The sequence below is a fragment of the Carcharhinus amblyrhynchos genome, chromosome 6 (assembly GCF_965287045.1).
Source record: "Carcharhinus amblyrhynchos chromosome 6, sCarAmb.v2.hapA, whole genome shotgun sequence".
Taxonomy (NCBI): Eukaryota; Metazoa; Chordata; class Chondrichthyes; order Carcharhiniformes; family Carcharhinidae; genus Carcharhinus; species Carcharhinus amblyrhynchos.
This window is the reverse complement of record NC_137329.1, coordinates 41,371,406-41,387,933: the sequence shown is the minus strand read 5'-3', so window position 1 is coordinate 41,387,933 and position 16,528 is coordinate 41,371,406. Positions and strand designations below refer to the sequence as shown.

The following is a 16,528-nucleotide window of genomic DNA, read 5'->3' as shown; positions in this document are numbered from 1 at the left end:
TCCTTCTAAATGCTGACCTCTTATTACTGACCTTGCTTTGTCCCTGTGGAGAATCACCTACCTCTGCTCCCCACCCAAATCTTTGTCCTTCCTCAAAGTGGTATGATGGCAAACAGGAAACAGCAGCAGGGATTTCTGCACATCTTTATGTTGAAAACTTGATAACTGGATGCCACCACTGAAAATGAAGTTCTGACGTAAAAGGCTGTGATATTATTCTGACACTGCAGCCTTCTGCAAGACACCCTATAGCCAGAAAAAAACTGCTGCTACTGACAAATTGCAGGCTCCATTACCGACATTGAGAACATTGTGGAAAGATGCTGGAAAACATCATGATGTATTCACACAAATGCCCAACAGAGGTGACCAAAAGAAGCCTCAGAATACTCATGGTTAAAAAAAATCAACCCTGCATTCAAGTATTTATTTACACTGTAACTTTAGACGTGTAGTACATTGTTCATAAAATAAATGTTCTTACAATTGATAACCATAAATTTTGTATTTCTCTTTTTGCCATTCCTTATTGGGGACTTACCATATAATGGGGTTGCATGAAGATACATGATAGTTTGCTGTCAAAATAACACTGAGGCTAATGGCCACTTGCTGTCATTAAAGGTAAATGGTACAGCAATATCAGATGAGGGAAAAACATAGAATTCCCAAAATTGTTGTCAGAGATGTGTTGCTCCACAATTAGCCTCCTGAAATCTTGTTGTTTGGTTCAGCATTGAATTGGTGCAAGTTTTTTTTATGTATGGAGTAGAATCAAACTAAGCTCACCACATTGTTAAATCTTATTCCTTTTGGTCTAAGCAGCCCTTAAATACATGATAAGTATTGATATCTGTCAAACAACCTCTTTGACACAGAATGAAGTCTTACTCCCTCAGGTTTTATTATTGTTGGAGATCAAAATTTTTTTTGTTTTACTTTCCATTCTGTCTCTTATTTTTTCTCTCTTAATCCATTCTTCCTTTCCCTCTCTTTATTTCTCTTTCTACTGGTGATTTGGCATTGAATGCTTCTGCTCTAATATACAGTTCCTCCTCGGTCCTTCCACTGTTGATTTCTCGACCTTCAAACCGATTGATTAAGATTGATACACAAAAGATTGCGGTGTTTAACAAGCTTCCCTCGCAGCAATCTTATCAGCTTGGACTTTCAGCAACATGGAATTCAAGATATTGTAAGGATGAAATGAGCAAAGGCAAGCCTAACAAATAATGGATGCTGCTCACTGTCCAGCTACAGCAAATTATGATGTAATATCAAGCAGTCAAAATTGAATTCAATTTAGATCCCAGCTCCTTCATTCCAATAGCCATGTATTCCTTTCATTCTAAATGGGACTAACTAAATCAGCACAACATATTTCCAATACTGATGCGAGCGTTGACCTACATATATTTTATTACAAATCTTAGATGTAATACAGCATTTGGTTTCATGGTGACAAGCTTTATTCAGCGCCCTCAAACATCTTCTTTCTGCCTTCCATGCCAGCCTTCTCTTCAATGTTCTTGCGCCAGTCCCCAACATCACGCAGATCCTGCAACGGGAGTGAGTAATTTGTGAAATTTAAGGATGAGGTAAAGCAAAAAATAATGATGTGAGCTATGGTTTGACTTCTCCATCTGAGTCTGTCAGAAACATTGAACAAACACCCAATACGAATGCTCAGCACATGGGTTCACTCGTAGGTGTCAACACACACAGGTAAATGGAAATTATTTTCCCCTCTGATAGGCCATTCATCAATTTTCCAAAACTGCAATAATAATTATGCCCATTTAATCCTGGCTTCTGGGTTGAGTCATGCATTAAGTGGCTGCCTGGAACTTGCAGGTTAAAAACATCTCAGGAATCATTTTCTGTCTACGCTGCATTAGTTGACTCTTAGTTGGCACAAAGAGACAAAAACAAAATCAGTTCCCTCTGTAGCTCCTGATAGCTATTCAAAAATCCCTGCTGAGGAGTGCACAGACACCACCCGAGGATAGGCTTGGAATTGTTGCTCTGCCATCAAAATAGCCAGCTGAAAGTCACTGTATAGCCTCATACATAATCAAGATAAACAACTTCTGTGAGACTCTGAATGATGCTGGAATTGTACCCTAAACACGTTCAGAACAGGAGGGGGTGGAACCTCCTGCCCCTTCCTCTCCCACCCATTCCCCACCACTGCCCACCCACAATCATTTTGGAATTTGCAACATTTGAAACACAATTCTAATTCTGTGAAACTTTTACTTCAGTTTGCTCCCTTCCTCTCAACAAAACATGTTGACCCATGTTGGGATACAATACTGGGCCTACTCCAGCATGTTGCTTGACTTCTTCGAATGTGAACTGAAACAGTGAAGGCAAGCACTGTGTTAGCATTCCAACTAGCCTGGCTCTGCCCTTGTCACATGTCCATACAGTTGCACTTCTTGAAATGAATCATTAGGTCCGGATAGGAACCTGATGATTTTATATCCTTTATCCCAGAAATACTGAGGGTAATTTCAACTTCTGCCGTGAGTATAAAATGGACAATATGAGATTAGATGCCCAATGTACAAAATTAGAATGAAAACTAGGAAGACGTACAACAGGCAGGTGATTTAATATGGCCTGTTAAATGTGACTTCAAAAGTTAAAATTATCCCCACTGGGACTAATTCTGGAGACTGAAGTGCTTCTCCATTCCTCTGACTCCTTTATGCATCGCTTATTCTCTTGACCTTAATGGCTATGCAATTTCCAACAGGGATCACTGCGTAGCTATCAGGGGCTGTACCAATTTTTTTTTCTATTTCTTTCAGCCAATGCCCCCATGTAGGGGAGTTCCCTTCTTAAATCATTCAGCCACTCCTTCAGGCCCCTCTTAAAACACATCCCAATTTCTTCTTTGGCTTAATAGCTGTGTTTTATTTTCTTATTGCTTTGAGAAGTGGCTACAGCATTCCTCTACATTAAAAATGCAGCCACTTGAGATCAACTAAATCAACGCAGGCTGGTAAACTGTTCTAGGATCTTCTAGCCTGTGTGGTATAGAATCACATCACAAAATACATTTGCCCAGCAAGCTATCACTAAGCTCTCAGAAATTCCAGGCGAGAATTGTGAAGTGGGATACTAAATCTACGGTTTGGAATCAGTTAGCCCAACTCAGACAACAGATGGAATTAGCTGCCCTCACTGAGGCAGGTTTGGAGGTAGGGGGCATTTGATCAGATGGGAAATTATGGGATAGATATCGTTCCATCTCCCTACCTTCACCTGATTAAACCTGGCTCTTGCATGACCTTCCCATTGGCAGGATAGTTGAAGTCCTTAAGTGGACAATGAAAGCACAATTAAGGGCCTCGTCCCACCACCAGTGATATTCAATATGACGTTGGGGTGGGGACTGTAACTCACCATGTGGTGAGATTGATCTCCCAATGTGAGGTTTGGGAGCGGGAGGTGTGGGTGGGAGTCAGGTGGTGGAGAATATCCCATCTCTCATTCGAAGGTACTTAGTGATCAAGGGGCTAGTATTTGAAGGGAAGACTTGCTGAGAGCCACCCACTTGCCCTGCCTTCAAAATCTTCCCTCCCCATCAGTGATCCACTTCCCATCATCCCCATCTGCTCACACTCATGTGGCCTGGGTCCCTCAGCAATCCCAGAACTCTGCTGGGTGCCTTAATTGCAGCAGCTCTGATTGGCTGGCAGTTCTTTGCAGGGAGTTGAGTGGCGGAGGATTTTTGTCTCGGGGTCTTAAAACCTGCTGAAGGCCATACATTGGCCAGTTATGTGCTGGATGGGCAGTGAATCCTCTGAGGCCTTCCATAATGAAGATGAGACTGGACTCCTGCTGCTTTTCCAAACTATGGACAAAACCCTCATCACCAACACCAAAATGGCCATCTGTGTGTGGGGATTTTGATGTGTCAGCAAGCCATTTGACTTGGGGCACAGCAAAGTCAAACCTGATCCTGCCTCAACCAGATAAAACACCTTTGAATTTCCAGCAGGAATTTGGAGTAGAAACCTGTGCTAATTTTGCCCTTCTTATCCAGTGATGCCAAGATAAATTGTTAGACTCCTACTGTCACTCTCAGCTGAGATCAGGAAACTTAGTAGAGATCAGGAACTGAACAGCCCATTGAATTTCTTCCTGAGCCGCACCATTATGGAGAGTTGCTGAGTGAAAGCAAAATCTCTGCTGGTGGAAAGGGTCCATTTCAGGATGGTGTGTGGCTTGAAGAGGAGCTTGCTGATGGTGGTGTTCCAATGTGTCTGCTGCCCTTGTTGCTGTAGGTAGTCGAAGTTGTGAGTTTGGAAGGTGCGTTCCTGCAGGGTAGATTGCCCTCACAGCTGTTACAGTGACTCAGTGGTTGGCTGAGTGAATGTTTAAGGTGCCAGATGGGGTGCCAATAATAAGGACTGGCTAGTGTTGAGCTTCTTGAACTCACCCAGTCAAGTGTTCCATCACACTCCTGATTTGTGACATGTTCATAGTGGACAGGCTTTGGGGATCCAGAAGCTGAGTTACTCGTCACAGAATTCCCAGCCTCTGATCTGTTCTTTAGCCACAATATTTATATGGCTAGCCCAGCTCTGTTTCTGGTCAATGGTAACACCCCAAGATGTTGATAGTGGTGGGTTCAGTGATGGTAATACCACTATGTATGAAGGGGAGGTGGTTTCATTCTCTCTTGTTGGAGTTGGTCATTGCCTGGCACTTGTGTGACATGAATGTTACTCATCACTTATAAGCCCAAGCCTGGATATTATCCAGGCATTTGGACTTGGATTGATTCAACATCTGAGGAGTCACAAATGGTACTGAACATTGTGCAGTCATCAGCGAGCATCCCCACTTCTGATTTTTTGATGGAGGAAAGGTCATTGATGAAGCGACAGGTCATCAAAAGGTCATTGATGAAGATGGTTAGGCCTAGGACAATACCCTGAGGAACTCCTGCGGCGATGCCCTGGGACTGAAATGATTGACCTCCAACAACCACAACTTCTTCCTTTATGCCCGAAAACAACAAAGTGGAGAGTTTTGCAAAGGCTCCTTGAAGCCACACTTAGTCAAATGCTGCCTTGATGTTAAGGGTAGTCACTCTCACCTCACCTCTTGAGTCCAGCTATTTTGTTTCTATTTGGACCAAGGCTGTATGAGGTCAGGAGCCAACTGGTCAAGATCGGACCCAAATTGAGCATCAGCTATTGCTTGGATTTTGTCTCACCTTGATATAGCCTCAGAGAACAAGTTGTTAGGGAAGCTGAGGGATGTTGAAAGGAAGAAACCGATTGAGAAATAAATAACAAGTGAAGATGGAGATACTGTACATGAAGTATATCATTTGAGAATTTATGAGCTTGTAGCTATGTGATCAGATATTTCAACCCAAGTGAGGTCAAGTGCTTCAAACTAATAGTTGTCATACCTCAGTCAGGCTGAGGAAACTTTGTTTCAAAAACTTGTCAAGTGGTCAATGTAGAGTTACAATTGATTAAATGGAGAACTAAAACTACAGCCACGGTTTTCAGGGATGTTGCCTTACCTTCTCCTTCTCAGTGTCCTCTTTCTTCACCTGCTTCAGGTTGGCTCTCAAGTCCATGGACACTTTGTGTTTGGAGCCCAGCAGAGCACGCAGCATAGCATCAGCAGACATACGGACTCTCTTGAGTGGTGGCCTCTTGAACTTGCCTTTCAGGTCAAAGACTTTCAAGTTCAAGTCATCAATCTACAACATTGACAGAGTTAAGCATCAATATTTACATAGACTCCAAACTACGGAATTCCTTCTCTGAACATCTTTGCCCCTCAACCTTGCTTTCTCTCTTTCTTTAAAACATTTCTTAAACTCTAGCTCTTTAACGAACATTTGATCATCTGGTCTAATATTTCTTCACATGATTCACTGTAATACTTTGATTTATAATGTTCCTGTCTTGGGGCATTTCATTATGTTAAAGGAGCTTGATCAATAAAAGCTTACGATGTAGGGGTAACACATTTGCATGAGTAGTAGATTGGCTGTCTAGTAGAAAACAGAGAGTGTGTACAAATGGGTTTTATTCTGGTTGGCAGGATGTAATGAATGGAGTCTTGCAGAAATCTGGGTTGGGGTCTCAATTTTTTACAATTTATATCAATGACTTAGATGCGGAGAGCAATGGCATGGTAGATATATTTTCAGATGACACTAAGATTGGTAGGCAAATATGTTATGAAGAGGACATGAGGGGGTTGCAGACAGATATAGCACCAGGTGCCAACTTGGCAGTACCAAATTGTATCAGGAGCAGTACCAGGGGCAATTGTCAAGCCACTGCTTGGCCATGCCCCTCTCCCCCAGGGGCTAAACTCACCTTTACACCCCGGGGGGATCCCCATTACAGGTTCTAGGTGAACCTGTTGTAAACCTTGCTGACATATGGAGGGGGGAGTTGTTTAATTAAATACAAATATATTAAAATATATTAAAATAGGAATGAACCTGATTTAGTTGCCAGCGAGGAACAGTGAAAATTGGAAATCGTGACCCCACCAGTGAGATTCACAGTTTCTGGGTTTTGCCAGATCTTGATTCGCCTGCCACCATTCCCGCAGATGGTGAGACTAGGCTCAAGATCCTGTCCAATGTAAACTTTTAATTAGATACTTTCTCATTGATAACTTAGCTTTCTATTTATTCACTGCAGAGCTTCTCTGATAGCCATCAAGAGAATATTAAATTAGAGATAATGAATGAAAAGCTGTTATACATTGCAGAAAAACCATTAGAATGATATGTTTGACAAGATTACTGAAAAGTTAGCAGTGGGCAATAGCAATTGTGGGCATTTAGTTACATCGTTGTAATATATTAGTTGGCCTTGTTTCTTTGTGAAAATGATGATCAGCTACATTAACAAGTGAGGAAAGTGCAAATACCAGAAGTGCTTCTGTCTCTGTATTCCAATGCTTGACTTCACTGGGACAAGTTTGACACTATTTGTCCTAAATTCATAGCTTAAATGAGTATTCTGTATTCTGTGGGATTGAAATTTGAATGTGCTGTGTTTATTAGATGCAAACAAATGCAGAACATATCAATTTAGCAGTGGGACAACCTAGAACCATTCTGCTGATTTTGTCATACCTATTTTTAGGCATGCCCACCAGCTACCTAAAATAGTAATTGAGGCCATTTTAATGGTGGACATAAAACATGTTCAACGACCCCTCCTGTGAGTGTTGCCCACTCGCAGTCATTGAGCCTAGGATTCTCCAGTTGCCTAGATGGCTGCCAGCTAAAAGTCAATTTTAAGTTTCGATTCGAATAGTTTTTTCATGATGCAAGGACCAGTAGAGTGCAACCCCCAACTCCACAATCCTTGTGATAGGCCTGCGTTTGTCAGTTACCCAATTTTTCTTGTGGGGCAAGCTATCTCTGGAGGTACAACTCAGGCCTCTTAGTTCATGTCCAGACTGCTTTTCACATCATTTTATTCTCTAATACATTCAGAAATGCAAAGGATCACAGAGTCCCTGCAATGCAGGAAGAGGCCACGCAACCCATTGAGTCTGCATCAACTCTCTGAAAGAGCATCCCACCCAAGTCCTCCTCCCTGCCCTATTCCATAACCCCTTGAATTTACAATGGCCAATCCACCTAACCTGTACATCTTTGGGACAATTTAGAATGGCCAACCCACCTAGAGTAAGATTTGGTTAGTACAGTGACAACAATATTCTCAACAATACTACTAATCAAATCTTAAACTATTGTAAATCTATAGAAAGTACTACACCATATTCAACCTTTTAGTTAAAGCCTTGGAGAGGAGGTGTCCTTGAAGCTATGGATGGGTCCAATTTTAACTCTGTGTCAGTGAATGTACTTTGAGTGAGTAAAAATCTTTACCCATGGCCTTCACTGTGCAGATTTGAGTTTGATTTTTCAGAAATGAAATATTCTCCTGACTCTCACATGGGACACTAAGGCCAGAATTTTGCCACCTCGTCCACCCTGGAATTGGGGTGGATGAGGCTCACAGGACGGCACTTTCCATTGGTCTCGGGTGGGATTCTATGAGCTGCAGACAGGTGAGGCGGTAAAATTCCAGCACAGATGTGTGTTCGATTTGATCTCTACCAACAAAGTTGCACATTCCCTCTTCACCTGCATGATGGTAAACAGTTCTGTATTGACACGTCACACTAGCAATATATAGAGCACAGTTATATAGTTGGGAAAAGATGCAGAGCCAAAGCTATAGATTTCCCATAGAAATCAGATGAGTTGTCAGCCTGGGTATTATTTAATAACATTGGCAGGGATCTGAAGTGGAGTATACATGCTTGACTCCCTAGCAGGGATATTATTGAGGACATAAGAAGACACAAATATTTTGAAAAGAACAGAAGGCTTTTTAAAAAATGAGGCTGAGTTACATAATTTTTCTCTATATCTGACCTCAATAAAGAAACAGTGGTATGCCTTAATGTCATCCTTTACAATGCCAGTGTGTCTGAGAGACAATTGAGTGATGTACATGCTCAGTGAGGACATTATCTTTCTGGGATGTTTACCAACACTTATTTGATATATTTAAGATGCCAGTTTAGGTATCTTACAACTACTTAGCCTTAAGCCTACATGAATGAAGCCTATTTTGCATATTTATGTTTGAAAATTGCAATTGATTTTTTAAATAAAAGACTTACGAATTATTAACATACTAAATGGAGGCAAAACTGCAACACCCAAAAGCAATTGACATTCATTCATTCAGAAAGTAAGAAAATATCCCATTGGGAACAATGTTATATATTACAGAGAGATGTTGAGATAAAGATGGTGACTTGTTACTTGAAACAGCAGAGATTTTTCCCAGCTTCTGCTGCACATCTAACTGGTGTAGTATGTAAAAAGTGCACTGTGGCTGTGAGGAAAGGATTCTGTCCCTGTATGTTTACATGATATACTTGTGTCTAGGTGTAAGGCTGCCCAGGTGTTGAGGCTGCACTGGAATTGAGGAGCAGCAAATGAGTGAAGCTGCAAGCTCTAAAAATATTTGCAGTTACATTCTTGGTTGCTGTGTTTGAAATTGTAAGATCAGAAGAATTAGGGGCATGAGTAGACCATTTGGCCGATCAAGCCTCCTCCACTTTTCAATAATCAATGCTGATCTGATTGTGGCCTTAAGTTTACTTTTCTCCTGTCTTCCCCCATCTTCCCCATAACTCCCTTTCCATGAAAAATCTGTGTAATTCAACCTAGAATATATTCAATGACCCAGCTTTCCACTACTCTCTGGGGAAGAAAACTCCAAAAACTAACAACTATAATGACTTCAAAGAGGTTGGGCTCCCTGATTGAGGTCATAATTGCCTACTCAATCAGGGATATAAATATGGGAGTGTCAGGTTCACTGGTGCTCCTGATTTTGACTTTATCCTGGAAGCATTCTAGAAGTGGGATAGAATTGTAAATAAAGGGTATCTGGTGAAGGGACTCTGGCCTCTGAGGAGTTATTTCAACAACCTTCTTGGAGAAGAAACTCCTTCTCATCTGCATTTTAAATGGAGACCCTTTAGGTTTTATTGTATTATATTTGGGGGAGCAACAGAATAAATTGCTGGGATTAAGTCCCTGATTGAGTAGACCATCCAGTTTCTCATGAAGGAAGTGAGGATAAAGGGTCAGTTGGCTATTTTTTATTGAACTTCTTCACATGTTACGAATAGTTAAATATATTTAGTTCCAATGAGCAATGACAGGGGTGCAACATAGGACAGTGGTGACTTCAATGGAAAACAAAATTGAGTATAATGAGCTTCTGATTCATTATTTATCCACTCTGTATTATTGGCATTGGCTAATTTCAAATCCAAAGAGTGAGTATGGCAAGATTGTCATCCATTGGTTGATTTCCTTACCTCTTAATTCTGCACTTGGTTTCAGTATTATTGCTTTACAGCAATTTCAATGAGATGGGCACAGAGCAGATTTAAAAGTGAAGAATCTTTTCTGTAGTTAAAGTGTTTACAAGGACTTTTTGCATTAGTGCCTGCTATCAGTCTAAATTTTTTCTTCAACAAAGAACACAATATAGTGAGGTTGATCATGCGGGATACAATGAAAATGACCATTACCTCTTTGGTGCTCTTAGTAACTTTGGATTCCATGTCGTATCTCTCCTCATCAACGACATCTATCTTTGAATGAATTTTTTTGCATAAGTCCTGTCGAGACAGATAGTGAGAGATTTCAATATTGCAAAGACAATTTCATTCTGCAGCTGTGGTGCAGTTGAAGGCACATCGGCTTTCTTAATGGCATCGAAGATTGTGAGCAGCATTGGATGGAACAGTAAAGCCCATGTAGGAATAAATAATTGACTGACAGTTACATCCTGTTTGAATCCTTCTGCTGCCAAGTAGAACTGGAGTCTACAAGATAGCAAAATCATGGAGATGAATCACTGTGTAAATTTATTTATTGGGCCTTAATTTCATCAGAGATATTGTTGCGGTGTCACTGTATCTTCTCTACAAGTGGGCCAGAAACCATGCTTCCACCAAATTCTCAGTGAAGTTCCAAAGTTTTCTTCAAATTTTCATTTGAAGTAAATGTTTTGGCTTAATTGAGTTCTGAAGACGCATTGTCCCACTAAAGGAAATGGATAAAATGTCCATTTCCAACCATAAAGCAGCAGTTTCCTCTGGGTCCACCTGTAGATTGGAACAGACAGTGAAATCCTTTGGAGATCTACTTTCCCATCCCTGAGGCATGGGGCTAGTAGTTGCAATGAGAGAAAGTTATAAAGGGGAAAATAGGAAAAACCCAAATCACCAAAGGTTGTGATCTGCAAACTATTGCATTAAATTTTTCAAGCCAATTTATTTGGTTGTGGAAGGGAACAAGATTTTTAAGGGAAAGCCACCTTCTTAAAATACACTTCTTTAGCAAATCATCGTTTTGGGTTTGTATTCAAGTGACACCCTCTTTTCTGTAAAAGCGTGGATTACTGCCCAAGCCAATGAACTGAAAACTCCCTTCTGCATTGCCCTGGCCAATGTATCTTGATCCTTGTTTTCCAGTCTAAGACTGTTCAGTTCCATAAGCTGCGAGTCTTTCAGAATAGGGAGAAAATGATATTGCAATAACCTGTAATTCTGCCATTGAAAGTCCAGCAGTCTGCAGTAGTTCGCAGTGTTCTTCCATGTACCTCTCCTTCTCCGCGACCCGATCTGCTTCTTCCTTCTCAAGTGCAACTTTGGCAAGAGAGAGCAGTAAACTCTGAAATGTATGTGTGAAGAAGCCATGAATTCAGTGGAAAACCATTAAGATATTGAACATGAAAGTCCATATAAAGAAATGGCATGAGAGGCTGCAAAATTACCTTCAGATGCGTTCTGCGAGAAGAGGTCATCTTGGATCTTTTCTGTAGTGATCCAGGATCAGAGAAAGAGAAGAAGGATTTAGAGTGTGAGTTAAAAGCAGATTCATTCAAATAGAGCAAAAGAACATGCTGTTAGTGTGCAATAACTTCCATATCATTAATTAATCTCAAAAAGTAAATTCCAACAAACTATTCTCCACCATCCATGCTATTTTAAAGCCCTGTCTTGGTGTCACCCGACTACTTGACTTCTTTCATCTTCTGTTTTTTTTTCTCCCCAACTTAAGACTGAATATTCAGGCCCTGATGGGAGTGGGATCGGAGATGGGTGAGTGCATTAATTCATACTCATGGCCAGAGTGCCAGTTTCCCAGTGACAAGATGGAGGATGGGTGGCAGGGGCAATGGTGTGGGCACATGGGTAGTAAAGCTACCCACCAGCTACAGCAGTGAGCCAACCCGGTTTCTTAAACATTTATTCAGATCAATTATCAAAGGCTGACTGGATAATTCCAGTTGGTCGCACAACCCTGAAGAGTGTAAGAGGAAAGGGCTGGGTTGGGTGGGGGGGGGGGGGGGGGTGCAGGGGGTGGGGGGCAGCACTACAAGAGGCTTTCTGCCCCACCCCCAACCTGGCTTCAGCTGCAGAGTAAGAAGTCTCACAACACCAGGTTAGACTCCAACGGGTTTACTTGGTAGCACAAGCCACTAGCTTTTGGAGCACTGCTCCTTCATCAGGTGAGTGGGAGTTCTGTTCACAAACAGGGCATATAAAGGCACAAACTCAATTTACAAAATAATGGTTGGAATGCGAGTCTTTACAGGTAATCAAGTCTTAAAGTTACAGACAATGAGAGTGGAGAGAGGGTTAAGCACAGATTAAAGAGATGTTTATTATCTCCAGCCGGGACATTTAGTGAGATTTTGCAAGCCCAGGCAAGTTGTGAAGTCCTGGCTGGAGACAATACACATCACTTTAACTTGTGCTTAACCCTCTCTCCGCTCTCATTTTCTGTACCTTTAAGATTGATTACCTATAAAGACTCACATTTCAACCATTATTTTGTAAATTGAGTTTGTGTCTTTATATGCCCTGTTTGTGAACAGAACTCTCACTCACCTGATGAAGGGGCAGCGCTCCTAAAGCTAGTGGCTTGTGCTACCAAATAAACCTGTTGGACTTTTTCTTACTGTGTTTACCCCAGTCCAACACCGGCATCTCCACATCATTCAGCTGCAGATGTAGGCCTCTCTGTGTGATCCCTTCACACAATTGTCCAGGCTGCTAAGGCTGTTATTTATTATAATTATAAAATTATTGGAAAGAGGCAACCTCTCTCTTTTTCCTGAGAAGGCAACCTGCGGCACTTTTGGTGTGCTAAATGGCCTCCAATTGGTCCTCCAGCTTTGACAGCCTGCCTGCCATCCTTAATGCATAGTGAACCTCTCCCCTGGTTAATAATTGGCCAGTTGGGGGAAATTGGGTGACTGTTCCCCACACAGAGTGGGCTTCTCATGGTCTAGTCCTGAAGCCTATGGGGGAAATCCTACTCTTAGTTGATGACCAGCACTATGAATCTTATTATTTTGCTACATGTTTTCCATTTAAAAAAAATTGGACTGACCCATATTCTTGTGATTTAAGTGATCGTTTTATAGGCAGTGGAATTTTGATTATCTCTCCTTGTGTTCTGCCACCAATAAAGCAGCCGAAGCATTTTTAGTCAATGCAATTTTGTTCTTAATATGATTAAGTTGATTTGATTTCAAATTTCTCCATCATAATGTAAATTCAGTTAAAAACAATGGAACATAGAGCTGATATCAGTAAAAGTATCCAGAAAACTGTTGTATTCTCATAAAGGCTAATGCCCTAAAGGAAGCTAGGAATAGGCAACAGATGTTGGCCTTGCCAGTGACACCCACACCCTCAGGTTAAAGTTAAAAAACATATTGGCTTGTTTGACTGTTGTTCTCTGCTACACATAATACATTTAATAATATGGAAGAATTTCAGAAATTATATCCTCAAAATGGAGGGAAGATCTTCTGACGAGTCATTTAAACAATTCAGAAAATAATAGATATTCAAAAATAATTGCAGGGAAATAATTTCTTACATTGGCTTAATCTGTCACTTATGGCTAATTTAGATTTAATAGATATATCTTGGCAGTTTTGCAGCTCATGAGACCACAGTGTACGCCTTGGTGAACTTCTCTGTATTAAGAATTGCCTGGTGTGACTTAGGAGCCCCACTCTTCCAATGTCTCTCCAGACAATCTGTCTCCAGAGTTCACGGCCATCAATGCTTCCCAGGTTGGCAGTGTCAGTATCCACCATCTTTATATCTTGCTCATAGGTATCCTTGTAGTGGATGTATGGACATTGTGACCCAGTGGACAGCCCAATGATTCAGAAGATCTTTGGGTATTTACCAATAATCCATCCGATGAATATCATTGAATTAGTGCAGATGTTATTGGCTGAGTAATGAGTCTTTGTTGATGGGATTCAGAATAAATGCGTTCAGCTGAGATCTGGAGTCTGACAAGGGCAACAAAAATAATACTTTTCCCCTGATGCTGAGTAAAGAGATGCTTCAGATGTTACCGGAATGCTTGCAGTCATAATTGTTTTCATACAGGGTCACAATCTTTGCATCTACATTTCCTGTGCACTGCCCCCTCCCTCCATTAGAGATAGAGGAGTTTGTGAGATGCTAGAGGATTGCCAGTTTCCCGAGTTCAATGAGGTCAGGCTGTATGGCATCAGCACCTGGAACCTTTCTAATGACAAATGAGTCAATAGCTTTGCGAAATTCCTCTGCTGTGGGTTTGCTATATAGATCTGCCATGGCACAGGAGCCCTCTGTGATGTCTAAATCTCTCTCAGGGATGGTGATTTTATTGAGCTGTTTTCTTCCTTGATGGACCTATTGCCTTTATGATCTCTTCATGCATACCCCGAGCATTCCCTAAGTTTCCTGACATCTAGACATTCTTGTAACACATAGCAAACTGATTTTGAGGAGGTCTCAATGCATTTAGAGTCTTCTAGCCCCAATTTCTCTTGTAACAAATTAGAGTAGATCACATAGCTTCAACAAGGGGTTCCATATATAAATCAATGTTTTAACAGAGGTAGATTTGAGTATTGCCGTCAAAGCTTTTCATCTTGTAGTCATCAGGATAGATGCAAGAACGTAAAATTTCAAAGGGAACAACAATTTATACTGAGATAGCATGCCCAGGCATTGGGCTTTTTTTGAATTAAACAAAAGCATGGAGGAACAATAGTACCCTGGTGCATTCTCCATGGCAATGCTTCAACCAATCAGAGTCAACTTATCATCTATTCCTTTTAGCAATATCCAAGCTCTGTACTGCCAAGTGACTAGAAAAAATGTTATCCCACTTTCAGATTATTTATTTTGTAGAAGTAAGAAATGTCTTTCTGATGGTGGGGTTAAGGTCACTTTACATTCAGAGACAGACTGACACCTGTGGAACTATGCCTTACTATGGGATGCTATCCCTAGGTAAGGAGCAAAGAAAATTTGAGGCAAAAAAAGCATGATATAAAATACATAGATGTTGAAGGAGTATCTGTTATCGAAGAATCTGTGTGAAATATCTTGATAAACTGATGGGGCTGAAAAAGCAGGGCCTTCAAAGCATTTTAAATCCAACTGCATACAATAAAATCAGCACAGAAAGATGGTCAAACCTTAGACCATTCTGCATTGAATTAGTCTGTTCCACATTGAGCCGTGCCACTACATATTGAGCCATTAAGAAATCTGTTTGGTAAACAATTTATCCTGTTACTTATCTTGAGGTGCTCCACAATTGCCTCACCCAAATTATGGGTGGCTCTATCTTAACATCACTTTATGACATTATCAAACTAGCTAAAGGTTGATCCCTGAAGTTATCACCTGGCTATTTGTAATCAGCTGTATGAACTTAAATAAAGTATGATCAATCTACCCGTAATGAGACAATAATGTAAAAGCAAAATACTGCAGATGCTGCAAACTGGAACAAAAACAGAAAATGCTAGAAAATCTCAGCAGGTCTGACAGTGTTTGTGGGGAGAGGATAGAGCCAATATTTTGAGTCTAGATGACCCTTTATCAGAGCTCAATATAATAATATAATAATGGACAGTTGGTTGCTTCACTGAGTAAAAATGAATAGCCCTTTCACAGAGTTTCATATGACTAGCAAACAAAATGGGTGCACCTTAAACAATGGATGGTCTGTTTTAGCAGCCAGTGGAAATCCTGATGTTATATTAACAGAATTCATCGGCTTTATTTAATATTCCCAGTGTTGTGGGATCTTCCACACCTATCCAGAAGAACACTGGTGTACTGGTGAAGGAGAGGAAAAAACATTCACGTATTGAATTTATGAGTTTGTTCAAAATATTGTGAATGAAAACCTTTGCTACCAATCTTTACCGATGCCTGGAGAGAATTTGCATAGTCTAATAATTTAAAAGTTACATTATCTGTCCATATGATTCAGTTAAGGGGGCAATGAATCACTGAGGGAACAGAAATGAACAAACTGCACAAGAATGATTTATAACAGATTACCATATCTTCCTTGTGTTTGTACCTTATACATGCTTTCTTAACAGTCTAATCAACTTGGCCCCCTTCAGAGATTTGTGTATATGAACCCCTATGTCTCTGTTCCTGCATCCTTTTAAAATTGTATCATTTTACTTTAAATTTTAGGCTCAAGCATGACAAAGAAAATCATTGCACCCATCCTCAGCATTAATACTGGCAGAGGATTTTATGCACTTAATCAAACCAATTATTTGAACCTCTTGATTGATAACTGCACATATCCTATTTAAGAACATAGCATCCATCAACCTTCTTCAATCAAGGTTTCCAGGATAACTATTCCTTTGACCCTTGTCACCATTGCCTGTTCTCCTACAGCATAGGACAAATTTTATTTCTATCAACAACAGTATGGTTCAAATAATTACTGTCTCCGAAATTCCAAATAAGTTACCTTAAAAAATTAGAGTATAACAAAGTAAGAAAAAGCAGAAGCTAAGGCTGAGTTGACAGTGTGCCTACTGCAATGAACTGATGGGGAGATGAAATATCAGTC

General features: G+C 40.6%; 1 protein-coding gene across 1 annotated transcript; it reads right to left on the bottom strand.

Annotated features, from left to right (window-relative positions):
• Window positions 1–396: 396 nt before the first annotated feature.
• On the bottom strand, window positions 397–11,474 carry LOC145343852 (troponin I, fast skeletal muscle-like). Its single transcript, XM_080190289.1, has 5 exons — window positions 11,388–11,474; window positions 11,153–11,284; window positions 10,138–10,227; window positions 5,555–5,737; window positions 397–1,558 (listed from the first exon to the last, which is right to left on the bottom strand). Exons 1-5 carry the CDS (start codon window positions 11,415–11,417, stop codon window positions 1,469–1,471), a joined length of 525 nt encoding a protein of 174 aa, XP_080046415.1. The 5' UTR covers window positions 11,418–11,474; the 3' UTR covers window positions 397–1,468.
• Between the last annotated feature and the right edge of the window lie 5,054 nt (window positions 11,475–16,528).

Bases quoted from the DNA above. Each gene is read 5' to 3' on its own strand.
- LOC145343852 (XM_080190289.1), bottom strand. From the start codon at position 11,417: ATGACCTCTTCTCGCAGAACGCATCTGAAG. The intron at 11,285-11,387 runs GTAATTTTGCAG...CATACATTTCAG, and splicing joins CTCGCAGAACGCATCTGAAG to AGTTTACTGCTCTCTCTTGC. The intron at 10,228-11,152 runs GTTATTGCAATA...CTGTCTCGACAG, and splicing joins TTTCAATGGCAGAATTACAG to GACTTATGCAAAAAAATTCA.